General features: G+C 36.3%; 1 protein-coding gene across 49 annotated transcripts in view; it reads left to right on the top strand.

Moving 5' to 3' along the window:
- Window positions 1-7,085, top strand: part of BCLAF1 (BCL2 associated transcription factor 1) — a 31,547-nt gene extending 24,462 nt beyond the window's left edge. For 38 of the 49 annotated variants that reach the window (XR_014065053.1, XR_014065050.1, XR_014065043.1 and 35 more), the window contains 2 exons: window positions 4,099-4,311; window positions 4,471-7,085. Coding sequence is in view for 30 of the 49 variants with exons in the window: in XM_081528793.1 (XP_081384919.1) it covers window positions 4,099-4,311; window positions 4,471-4,476 (219 nt within the window). In the remaining 19 variants the exon portion in view is untranslated. The remainder of the gene's footprint in view (window positions 1-4,098; window positions 4,312-4,470) is intronic. The other 11 variants (XR_014065041.1, XR_014065039.1, XR_014065038.1 and 8 more) reach the window with 1 other exon arrangement.
- The last annotated feature ends 6,110 nt before the right edge of the window (window positions 7,086-13,195 follow it).

Genomic DNA, 13,195 nt, shown 5'->3' with positions numbered 1-13,195 from the left:
TTTAATCCCTGGGTTGGGAAATGGCTACCCACTTAGTATTCTTGCCTGAAGAGTCCCATGGACAAAGGAGCCTGGTGGGCTACAGTCCATGGGGTTGCAAAGACATGACTGAGTGACCAACACTTTCACTTTTTTTCTATGAGATTCTTTCTAGTATCATAGTTTCTGTCTTAAATTGGGGCATAATTACTTTTGATTAGCATATAATTAGGCTTTAGTTACACTAATCAAGATGAGTATTATTTAACATTTTACATGTTGCTATTCTGGACTATATTTTAAAATCTTCATTTCTGTATAAGACATACGTGTGTATTTGTCACAGGCTAGTGCTCACTAGAAGTAAAATGAATGTCACATTTCTTCTTACATCAGAGAAGGCAATGGCACCCCACTCCAGTACTCTTGCCTGGAAAATCCCATGGATGGAGGAGCCTGGTAGGCTGCAGTCCATGGGGTCACTAAGAGTCGGACATGACTGAGCGACTTCACTTTCACTTTTCACTTTCATGCATTGGAGAAGGAAATGGCAACCCACTCCAGTGTTCTTGCCTGGAGAATCCCAGGGACGGCGGAGCCTGCTGGGCTGCCATCTATGGGGTCGCACAGAGTTGGACACGACTGAGGTGACTTAGCATTAGCAGGTCTTCTTACATATAAATCATTTCCCCAAATTAGTTATTTTGGTTCTTAATTAATGAGCCATTGGAATGACAGCTTTGGTTTCTACATGTGTATTTAAATTTATGGATAGTCTGCAAAGGTATTTTTCAGTGGTGAGAATAGAAATACAAAATTTTTTTTTAATTCAGAATGAATGAAGTTGAAAGCTATAGATTCCTCTAGGTTTTTTTCAGAATAATTAATAAGCATGGACATTCTGTCCATAGTAATGAAACATTTAATACTTAGTAATAATAATGAATAACATTTACTGAGCATTTTGCTTGGCACCATTCTAAGTGTTTTGAACTGAAAGTGAAAGTCGCTCAGTTTATTTTCATGCTTGTGAAGTCATTTTGAGGTAGGACCATTATTCCATTTGTATACATGAAAAACATAGAGGTACAGAGATTGAGCAGCTTGACCAAAGTTACGCAGCCAGAAGGAGTCGGGTTAGGATTTGAACCCATGCCTTGGGGTCCAAAGGTTTTTAACAGCATGTATCATTTTTCCTCCAGTACTTGGTAACAGTTATTGCATTCTTATCTGAAATTTCCCTTCTCTAAACTTTGAGTTATGCAAAGATAAGATGATGTTTTCAATAGTAAATATTTCAGGAAAGATAGTAGTCTTTAGAACCTGAGATTCTCTGAAGGGATTGAGAGTATTTGTAACAAGTTGGAGCAAATGGGAAAGTAATGAAATGTGTAAGTTCCCCATGTTAATGTCATCTGAGGAAGAGAAAATTCCTGTGGGGACAGGACGGAGATTTGGATCAGAGCTTTAGTAAATTAACTCTTTTGAAACTTGATCCTTCTGTAGAGAAGATGATTCAGAAGGTTTTGGTTCTAATATGGCCTCCTTTGTTAACATTTTTTTTAACTGGAATTTTCCTTTAATAATTTTACTTATTTTTGACTGTGCTGTGTCTTTGCTGCTGCTCATGCTTTTTGTCTAGTTGTGATGTTCAGACTTTTCATTGCAGTGGCTTCTCTTGTTGCAGACCACAGGTTCTGGGGCCTGCGAGCTCAGCAGATGTGGTTTTATGGGCTCTAGCGCACAGGTTTACTAATTGTGACACATGGGCTTAGTTGCGCCATGGCACTTGGGATCATCCTGGATCAGGGATCGCACCTGTGTCTCCTGCATTGGCAGGTGGATTCTTTACCATTGAGCCACTAGGGAAGGCCTCCATTAATGTATTTTTGATTATATATTATAAATATCTCATATCCCCTTTATCTTCTGTAAAGTAGTTAATTTTAATTAGTCTACAGTAAGACTGAAATCTTGGATGTAAGAATTTGAAGATTAAGACTCAGTATGCTTTAGGGACTTTCCTGGTGGTCCAATTCTTAAGACTCCGTGCCTCCACTGTAGAGGGCATAGGTTCCATCCCTGTTCGGGGAACCAATATTCTGCATGCCACTTGTCCAAAAAAGAAAAAGAACTAGTATGCTTAACATTAAAGTGTCACTTCGGTAGCTGTGGGATATCCTTTGAAAAACACTGTGGTGATGATGTAGCTATTGCTTAGTTTCAGATTATTATGCAAGGTGATTGTATATTTAAAAGTAATTGCTAGTCTAACTCTATAGTGTCTAGCTTTGTTACTGCTTTTCCTGTTTTAGCTCTTGGCTACCTCATTTAGTAATCATTTACTGTTACCATGAATCTTGGGAAGCTTACTCTGAGGATGATGGGCATAAGGAGCATTGGAAAAGACTGGCTCTGTGGCTTTGGGCAAGTTACTCAGTTTCTCTGTGCCTCAATTTCTTTATACCTAAAGTGGTGTTAGTAACAGTATTTTACAGCTGTTGTGAGGATTAGATAAGTATATAGAAAATGCTGAGACCAATGCCTCATCCTTAGAAATAAGCACCCATGTAAGCATTATTATCACCACCTTGGATTGAGTGCTTGCTTGTCAGGCACTGGTCTGGGCACTTTTTACAAATCATTTGTGTTCCTTTAAGACTACCTTTGTTTTTTTAAAATGAGGAAGTAAAGTTCACTCAGTTTCTGTTAAGATTTAAATCCATACCTCTGGCTTCAAAACCCATTTGCTTCTTCCTACAAATTCATGGCATACTGTGTAAATACCACAAACAAAAAGCATAAACTCTACAGAGTTGTGCTGATAACAAAAAGGAACCTGAAATTACATCGTTGTATGTACATATTATTTTGAGTGGCAGACTATTTTAAAATAGTTTATTTTGGGTTTATAGTTAAACTTTGATGTACTGAAATGGTACATTTTTGATAGTTCCTAAGTTCATTCTTTGAGGCTTGCGTACCTGTAGCTGGTCATCTTTCACTGGTTTGATAAAGCTAGATTATTAGAAAAGAAATTGATGAGGGCTCTTTCACACTGTCTGTTAATTACATGTGTGAACTTTTTAAGTCATGTAGGAGGGTGAGCTGTATTACGTGAATATGTACTAAGGCACATTCTTTGTTTTGGAAAGGTGCTTAGTTACGTATTATTTTTAAAAAGTTTAGTGACTTTTGGACAGTTGGTCAGTATCAGTACTCCATAAGTTATGCAGCTATGTTTGTATTATATCTGTTGTCTTGTAAAGGGGCATCATTCCCATTTTTTGTAGGTACAAACTTAAAAAGTTTGTTTGAGATGGGCAGCAGTTACAATACAGGAGAACTTTTCATTTTTTGTTTTGTTCTTTGGGATGTAATACTCATCTACTCATACACAAAGCCAAGTACTTTTCACTTTTTCAGATTGTTTTGGTTAATGGAATAATTTGTAATTTGGGGAACAATCTATTTGGATGCAGTTAATGAAAAATTAAGGTTGGGATGTAATAGTTGCAGAATTTTAGGTTAGTGAACAAGAAATAAGTTGAGGTATTACTCTAGGGATCATGCCATCCTGATTTCCCTTGTGCCCTTGCCAAGAAGATTAATATGTAACACACATTAGTTTAGATTTATCTCAATAGGATTTTTAAAAGTCTGTAGCTATATGTAAGAGATACTTCTTACCACCTATTTTATTTAGTAAATGTTACTGATAATGTTGTAATGACATTTTTATACTTTGTTATGTATTTGTGACTGAGGTAATTTTGGGGGGAAAATATCAGTTACATTATCATTTATGCATAGTAGATTGAAATAATGGAAAGCAGAACAATAAAAATTTTGATAATTGGCAGTAATTTAGCAGTTGAGATTCTTCAGAAAACTGTCTGGGCAGCTCTCAAATGCTTGGGTTACTAAGCATGAAATTATTTACTTTCATGATGCAGCATGTTTTTGTTGAAAAGTTCACTTTTATTGGTTTTGTGTGTTTTAGAACAGTACCCACCTCATATACCCAATTTTCAGAAGATTTATACAATAACATGATTGGGGATGTAATCATATTCCTTACAAGAAAGACATTTCTTTCTTTGTTTAACCTTTCTGTAGCATGATGACAGAGATGATGGTGTGGATTATTGGGCCAAAAGAGGAAGAGGTCGTGGTACTTTTCAACGTGGCAGAGGGCGCTTTAACTTCAAAAAGTCAGGTAGCAGTCCAAAGTGGACTCATGACAAATACCAAGGGGACGGGATTGTTGAAGATGAAGAAGAGACCATGGAAAATAATGAAGAAAAGAAGGACAGACGCAAAGAAGAAAAGGTAGAAATTTTCAACTTGTTAGTGGTTCTGACATGTTCTTTTGTGTGAGTTCGTTGGGCCAATTAGTTATTTGATTTTTAGATACAGTGATTATTTTGAATTATTTTCACTCTTCATACCTTAGCTAATCTTTATTTTCTTTCTCTTTTTTTTTTTTAGGAATAGGAAATCTGAAGTAAGATTGCAACAGAGAACAGAACTTACACCCACCATTTTTTTTTACATGATTTTTGTTTTCAAATAAGAATGTAAGCATTTTACTTAAATTTTACTGTTTGCAAGTAGTCTAGAGAAATTTTGTTTTGAATCTTCAAATATCTTGAAAAATAGTAGACTGTATGTTGAAAATTGTACTGAAATAAAGTAGAAAATTGTTACGTACCATATTTGTAACTATCAACTTTTAAAAAATATATACTTTTACTGTTTTTGTTACATGCATTGTAATTCTGCTTTGTCTATAAGATATGGTCAAGTACAGCTCTGTGAAAGTTCTGATTCTCTCCCCTCCCTGTTTGTGTTAATGTTTATTCTGAAGTAAACGTTAGCTCTACATACAAATCCCTGAAGAGGAATTGTCTATAGAGACCACACTAATTATTTTAACTGTATACATCTGTTTAACATTCTCCTTAATTCAAACACACTACATTGTAGGGTGACTAATTTTTGAAGTGTACCATGGAAAAAGTTGTTATTTTGCTAAACTAAGCTAATTTAACATCTCATCAAATGTTTAAGATGGAAAAAGAAGCTCTGCCAATAGCTCAAAAGTACTAGCTGTTAAAAGTTAAATTGAAAAGTATGAAAAAAATTTTTTCTTAAACTGAAAGCAAGTAGTGGGCTATAAAAACCATTTTTAGGAGCCTTTACCATTTGCATTCAAAATTCAATGTTCTCTCTTTTCTTTGAAAGTTTGAGTCATGGTCTTAGATATCAGTTCTTTGAGAGAGGAACCTGGTTTGTAATAATACAAACAAAACCTTCATTCCTACTGAACGTCTTACTTAAAAAAGAAAAACAGAACAAAGCCTGTAATTCTGATACTGATATGGAAGAGGATTATTCTGCAGAATAACTTGATAACGTTAAAAAGATGTGTACCTGACGTCGTATCTCACATACTTGTTTGAGTTTTTAGACAGCTGTATCACTAGTTCATAGTCTAACCATAAGGAATAATAGGCAAACAGAATATACTGCTCATTAGTAGTATTTTAAGGAACTTGTTTTCCAAATGTCACCAATGAAAAGATTTGACAGGAAATTCGTCACAGCATTGACCTACCTTGTTTTTTATTTTTTTCACTATCTCAATTTCAGTTTGTAAAATGGGTTTTTCTTTTTCTTCCCAAGGGTTCTGTTCTTCAGGAAGATAATCTTTCAAATGTGAATTACCTTTATGTTTATGATGATATCTCTTAGAAGGAATGAAAATCGGAAATAGTAAAATTTCAGTGCTAAGTCTGCTCTGTGAGCATAATATAAAAGTAGTCAAATTTCATTTTGTTAATTCAGGAACTGAATTAGTTGTATTTGTTTGCATTAAAAGATAATGATTATTGTGTTAGTGTAAACTTAAGCATCTTAAGTGTATGGCTTGTTCATCCTCACTGATGATTTGGGATGCTTCTGGCACCTTGATTGCAGTCAGAGGCATTTACCTAATGGCTATATGAGGGAAAAATAGAAAAACAAAACTCAACAAATGTGATGTTCATGGCCCTAAGATCCTTAAGCATTGCGTGATTTCTCTTATTTTGTTTTTCCGAAATTGTTTGAGCAGAAAGGAAACACTGTAAAAACAAGTATTTGTTGCATTAATCAGGACATAACTAATGTTCTCCTAGTCAGCATAGCACGTAATTACATGCTAAAGCAAGATGGATTTGATCTCCAACACAGGAAAATTTTCACGACCATTTTATTTTATACAAATAAATTTAGCTTTTAACAATTATTACTCGGTTAGATACTGAATCTCTGTGCATGACTATAAATGTGCAGTTTTGCTTTTCCACATAAGAGAAGTAGAAAAGGGAATTTACTGAGAAATTATTTAATAGGGAGTAGGAATAAAGCTACCTAAGTCCTATCAGCAGGTTACAACTTCAAGTGCATTGCTTTAACCCACATGTACTCATATTTGGTTACTTGTATGAAAAAAAATTGAGGGGAAGAGTATTCTATTAGAACATAGTGGGAAGGGGGATTGTGAAAACACTTCAGTGCCATTGTGGCTGTTACCTTTGTTTTAGAGCCAAGGATATAAAGAAGCCTGTGTGATATCTTTAAACCACAATTCAACTCTACACTTCATGACATGTTATAAAAGCTGAATGGTTGCTCTTGGTAAGGATATTTGTTTACAAGTGCCAGAAAATAGTAGCTGTTTGATAACCTCCATTAATAGATTTCCTTTTGCTTAGAGAAGGAAAATGAAAATAACCAAAGGATATTTCTAGAAAGGATTAAGAAAGCTGTTTCAGAAGGCCATGACTCAGTCCTTAGCTGTGTACACTTTTCAACATCCTAGAAATTTTAATATAAAAATCAAAATTTGTTTTTCCTACTGCAGCCTACTTTTGGGAATTACCATTTTTCCCTTTTGTCACAGTTAAAATCAAGTGTTGGGAATTCAGTTACAATTTGAGTAAAAGTATACCCGATAAGAATGAATGTAGATGGCTAAACGATTCTTACTCAGTGTGATGTATAATGCAACAGGGACCCTTGTAAATTGTCATATGCCAATAAAATGTCATAAGTGGTAATAGCTGTTGTTTGTTTACCTGATTTTGAGACTATGTCTGTGTCGGTTCTATACAGCTAATGTCAATGGCTTATGTCTAATTTTAGGATACCAGCTCGTCTGTTAGTAAAGTTACTACTATGATGGGGCCTTTGGGGAAATCAGTAAATACTCTATAAAACTGTTCAAATTCACATCTAATTTTTTCTTTTTTCCTCTGGAAAAATGGTAAATGTTACAGTGGTGATTGTAAGCCATTGTTAATACAGGAATTCCAGATTCTAGTCTAGCCCTCCTGTTCATGTGTTCATACAGGAACTGTCAGCTATAAATTATGATGGAGACATCAGCATTACTTCTGTTTCTAACAATGTAGTAGTTATTAACTAAAAAGTGGTCTTTTTTTTTTTTGTAACTTAGTCTTTGTTCACTTTGAGTTAGAACTGGTATAATTCTTAACTTCACTTAACCCTTTTGTAAGTTACTTGAAATATAAAGTGACCATTCTGTAACTTTAAACAAGAATTTTCACAGAAATTTGTGTGCTAAGTCGGGTAACATTTTGATTAATACAAATGTTAAGTTACTCCTTTCTCTGTATGTTTAACTACACTGGATAATTTTAATGTGTATCAGCTACCTACATAAAAGTATGCCATCTTATTTATTAAGGACTTATTTTGATAAGATAGTTTTTTTTTTGACCGCAGCATGAGGGAATCTTACTTAGTTCCCTGACCAGGGATCGAACCTTTGCTCCTTGCAGTGGGAGAAAGGAGCCCTAACCACTGGATGGCCAGGAAATTCCTCTCTGACTTTTCAGCTGGAATCTCGGGGATATACTTTGTTCCATGTGGAGTGATATTCCTTTCACATTCAGAAAGAGAAGTACAGAGACCTGTCTGAATTTGTAACTTGATTAAATAGGGAAGGAACATGGAGAAATTAACTTCACTCTCAAATTGTATTTGATTGGTTTCAGTCTATATAAGTAGTAGATTGTGATAGATCCTTCGGCAAAATTTTAGAATATTGTTTGTTACGTAACATCTTGGGTTCTCAAAATATAATTGAAATCATTATTTATAAACGTGAGTGTCAAGAGTCTATAATTGTTCAGTTTATTGAGGTGGATGTTAAAAATTTTAAGTCTATGTTAATGAAGTTTAAAGTGAAAAGGTTTTATTTTGGAATCCAGGAATATATAGAAATTACTGTATTCCATTGTTTGACTTGAGAACTTTAGTAGAGATTGTGTAAATTTATGAACTGGACTCAAGTTTCAGAATCATTCAGTAATGATTAATGTCAGTTATGCAAATGAATCCCAAGTTGTACATTAAGTGTACTAGTTCTCTTGATTGTTGTGTTACCTCCTCACGTTAGTTTTTTCAAAAATGGATCCCAGTGGTTAAAAAGAGCAGGCGTTAGGATGGCACTTTCCTGCAACTACTAGGAGAAAAATTCCAAATAATGTGTCTTAATTATAATGATCTGTATGTAAGATATTTTTCTCAAAGACATTTTAGGTGTTTGACAACAGTGAGCTGATTTGCAGTGCTTTTAAAGTGCAGAAGATAATCTTGATACTGGAAAGTAGAAAACGATAAGTGGTTTTAATATTACTATTCTCCTAAGAATTGGAATCAGATTTTTTGTATTAATCTCTTAAGGTTGCCCAGCTTCTTGATTGAATAATAGTGAGCCCCAAAAGTAGATGATTGTTTAAAATACATAACCAACAAAAACCTACTATATAGCATAGGGAAGAACTGTGCTCAATACTCTGTAACAGCTTAAATGGGAAAAGATTTGAAAAAGGTACATGTATAACTGAGCCACTTGGCTGTAGTATACCTGAAACTAACACAACATTGTAAATCAACTGTAGTCCAATATAAAATAAAAAACCTTTCCCACAAACGCCACCCCATAAAATAAATTGGGACAAGCAAAAAAATGATAGTAAGTACACCATAAACTTAGGTGAAGAAAGGATATACATTCACAGTATGAAGTCTGTATTTGACAATGATAACTTCTTGGTACTGTCATAGTAATTGCAAATTCCATGGCTTGTGAAAAGCCACATAAAATTACCACTCTCACCCTCCAGAATGGTGGTTTACTTGTAATCTTACAAAGTCCTTGATTATGGGAGGTCATAATTTTTCTGGCTTATTTGTACTAGAAAAGGAAACTTGGCTGTGCCACACAGCTTGCCAAGTCTTAGTTCCCTAAGCAGGGATTGAGCCTGGGCCCTGACAGTGAAAGCGTCAAATCCTAATCACTGGACACTCGGGAATTGCCTAGAAACTTGGTTTCCAGGATACTTCTGAGGCTGCTATGAGGGGAATGTTAAATGCACTTGGAGTTTTTCTGAAAGCAGTTGAATATCATCAAATGGAGTCATAAAACAATACTTTAAAATACATAATTTAGAGACTTCCTTGGTCCAGTGGTTAAGAATCTGCCTTGCAATGCAGGGACACAGATTTGATACCTAGTTGGGGAACCAAGATCCCACATGCCACAGAGCAACTAAGCCCACGTGCCTAAACTGCTGAATCCAGGGCCCACAACTAGAGAGTCCCCGCACCACAATGAAAGATCTTGTATGATGCAACTAATACCCGAGGCAGCCAAACATAATATTTTAAAAACACACAATTTCACTGGTTAATGTCAGTATACAGTGATTTTATGTTTACATTTGGTGATACTCAACTTTCAAAGGCAAGGTGTGGCTCTTTTTCACCCCTGTGATAACTGGCAAAGATGCTCATCACATTTACCTCAGTTACTGTAGCAGTCTTCTAATTTGGAAATCTTGACCTTTAAATTTCATCTTTTAATTGCTATCAGTGAAATGTTTCAATTGAAAAAAAATTTTTAACTAAAATTTCTTTGATTTCTTGTTGGCTAAATCTTAGGATGAACTACAGGAATTTCCCATGAGCTTTCTTTTTTTTTTTAAATCCTTTGCCTTATCCTACTCCTTGTTCATTTACCTATCTTAAAATATTACACCTTAGCAAAAAATTGAAAAATTCCTCTTGTCCTCATTCTTTCAGGCTGGCAACTCATTCTGCTTATGTGTTATGCTTTGCTAGAATAAATGTTTAGCAATTAGCATTATGTGGTGTGTAGGACATCCATACTGTGGATAGGCCATTACCTACTTGGTAGGATGTTAACATTGTATCCTGCCACATTTCTTAAGGTAATTACAATAATTGAAGTTCTAATCACCTAAAATTGAGGTTTGTGTCAGAAAACTAATGGGGTTTCTAACTGGGCAGTTCACAAGATTAAGGACTTGTCTTTCTAGCCTTTGTTCAAACTAGCCCTCAAACTCCATTTATTCACTGGGAAAGTATACCTAGCATTGGGTTTAAAGTTGAATCAAAATTTCTTCCTCTTGAGAACACAGTACCTAGTGTGATGATTAACAATAATGTACTATTAATGATTCTGGGGAAATACATCTAGATAATAAAACCAAAGGTGACAAGCTTTTCCCATTAACTTGCAAGTAGCGGGATGGGGACAAATCACCAACCTGCCTGGTACTGATTACTGTGTGAGTGAAAGTAAGAGTTGGGTAACATCTGACAGGCTGGAAAAGGAGATTCTCAAATGAGTCTACTAAAACTGCGGCTTTGTCCTCTCCAGTAGTGAGCACAAGGTACCTAAGTAAGTACTGGAGAGACTGGAGCACTTCACCTCAGTGAATTCTTCAAGTAGACCTGTCAAGACAAGACTCCCTTTTAAGGACAGGACCCCACACTGAGGAAAGGACTGAAAGGAATCTTAATGAGCAGAATACAGACAGGAGATGAAAAGGGCCTAGATTCAACTGGGGGAGGGGAACACAGCCAGGAAGATCTTAGCATGCCACCATATTTTCGAACACCACTAAAAAGACACAAAAGGTAGAATTACTGAATCCTGCATCATTCTCAAAGTTCAGGACAGTAATTTCACTTAAAGGTAATAGAAAAATAATGTCATATCACATAAAAGATTATGAAGATGTGGTATGTATGACTTTTAGTACACATAAAATGGAGGAAGGATCTCTGAAGAGTTACAGGAATGTCAGCAAGACAATCATGGAAGGTGTAGCATTTGACCTGGGCTCATCTTGTACTTGGATCAGTTCAGTTCAGTTGGTCAGTCGTGTCCGACTCTTTGGGACCCCATGAACTGCAGCACACCAGGCCTCTCTGTCCATCACCAACTCCCGGAGTCTACCCAAACCCATGTCCATCGAGTCAGTGATGCCATCCGACCATCTCATCCTCTGTCGTCCCCTTCTGCCCCCAATCCTTCCAAGCATTAGGGTCTTTTCCAGTGAGGCAACTCTTCGCATGAGGTGGCCAAAGTATTGGAGTTTCAGCTCCAACATCAGTCCTTCCAATGAACACCCAGGACTGATCTTTAGGATGGACTGGTTGGATCTCCTTGCAGTCCAAGGGACTCTCAAGAGTCTTCTCCAACACCACAGTTCAAAAGCATTAATTCTTCGGCGCTCAGCTTTCTTTACCGTCCAACTCTCACATCCATACATGACCACTGGAAAAACCATAGCTTTGACTAGACGGACCTCTGTTGGCAAAGTAATGTCTCTGCTTTTAAATATGGTATCTAGGTTGGTCATAACCTTCCTTCCAAGGAGTAAGTGTCTTTTAATTTCATGGCTGCAATCACCATCAGCAGTGATTTTGAAGCCCCCAAAAATAAAGTCTGACACTGTTTCCCCATCTATTTCCCATGAAGTGATGGGACCAGATGCCATGATCTTAGTTTTCTGAATGTTGAGCTTTAAGCCAACTTTTCCACTCTCTTTCACTTCCCATCAAGAGGCTCTTTAGTTCTTCACTTTCTGCCATAAGGGTGGTGTCATCTGCATATCTGAGGTTATTGATATTTCTCCTGGCAATCTTGATTCCAGCTTGTGCTTCCCCCAGCCCAGCGTTTCTCATGATGTACTCTGCATATAAGTTAAATAAGCAGGGTGACAATATACAGCCTTGACGTACTCCTTTTCCTATTTGGAACCAGTCTGTTGTTCCATGTCCAGTTCTAACTGTTGCTTCCTGACCTGCATACAGGTTTCTCAAGAGACAGGTCAGATGGTCTGGTATTCCTATCTCTTTCAGACTTTTCCACAGTTTATTGTGATCCACACAGTCAAAGGCTTTGGCATAGTCAATGAAGCAGAAATAGATGTTTTTCTGGAACTCTCTTACTTTTTCAATGATCCAGCGGATGTTGGCAATTTGATCTCTGGTTCCTCTGCCTTTTCTAAAGTTCAATTAATAGTGTAGCCTGAAGGAGGTGTTAGTACTACTGGTTTTCCTTCTCATGCTTTCAAGGGATATTTGCCTTTTGACCCTATTGTGTGCTGTTTGATATCAGATTGGAAAGAGGAAGTTATAAGGTCATGATTTATTTGCGAAGGCAAAAGGGAAGGATAAGGAAGCTGAGAAAATTTAATGTAGGGTCACTGATCCATTTGTTTTCTTTTACATTTGTCCAGCAGCCCTCTCCTGCTCCTTTCATCCTTATCTAGCTTATACTACTGGGCCTGTGACTATAAGCACTATTGTTCTGCCAGTTTCTTAGTGTCAAATCATTCTTGGTGTCTGTTTTCTCTTAGGTATTTAGAATTATTTTATTCAACAAACTCTTAATTGAATGCTTATCAAATATACCAAGTATTCCTCTAAAATGCTGGAGATACAGCATGGGTCAAGACAGAGTTCCTGTTCTGGAGTTTAGTTTGGCAGTAGGTGGAGCATAAATACTATATGGTCTGTAAAGAAAAATAAATCATGGAAAGAGTGGAGACATGCTATTTATATGGTGTTCAGAGAAGCCTTCTCCAGTCTCTACTAGAATGCAAGTTCCAGGAGGGTAAGGATCTTAGCTGCCTTGCTAATTGCATTCTCTGTGGTCAGAATTATGCCTTGTACATAGTAGACATCCAGTTAGTTGAATGAATACATGTTGTGGACACATAGAGAAATTTGTTGAAAAATTCTCCCACTTAAAAATTGTGTTGGTCAGCAGGAGACACAGTTGATCTTAAATTATGTCACTCCAATGCATTTCTTGCTGAAATAT

Source organism: Giraffa tippelskirchi, chromosome 9 (assembly GCF_054371585.1).
Source record: "Giraffa tippelskirchi isolate mGirTip1 chromosome 9, T2T-mGirTip1v1.2.pri, whole genome shotgun sequence".
NCBI classification, from domain to species: domain Eukaryota; kingdom Metazoa; phylum Chordata; class Mammalia; order Artiodactyla; family Giraffidae; genus Giraffa; species Giraffa tippelskirchi.
This window is presented reverse-complemented; position numbering and strand designations above follow the sequence as displayed.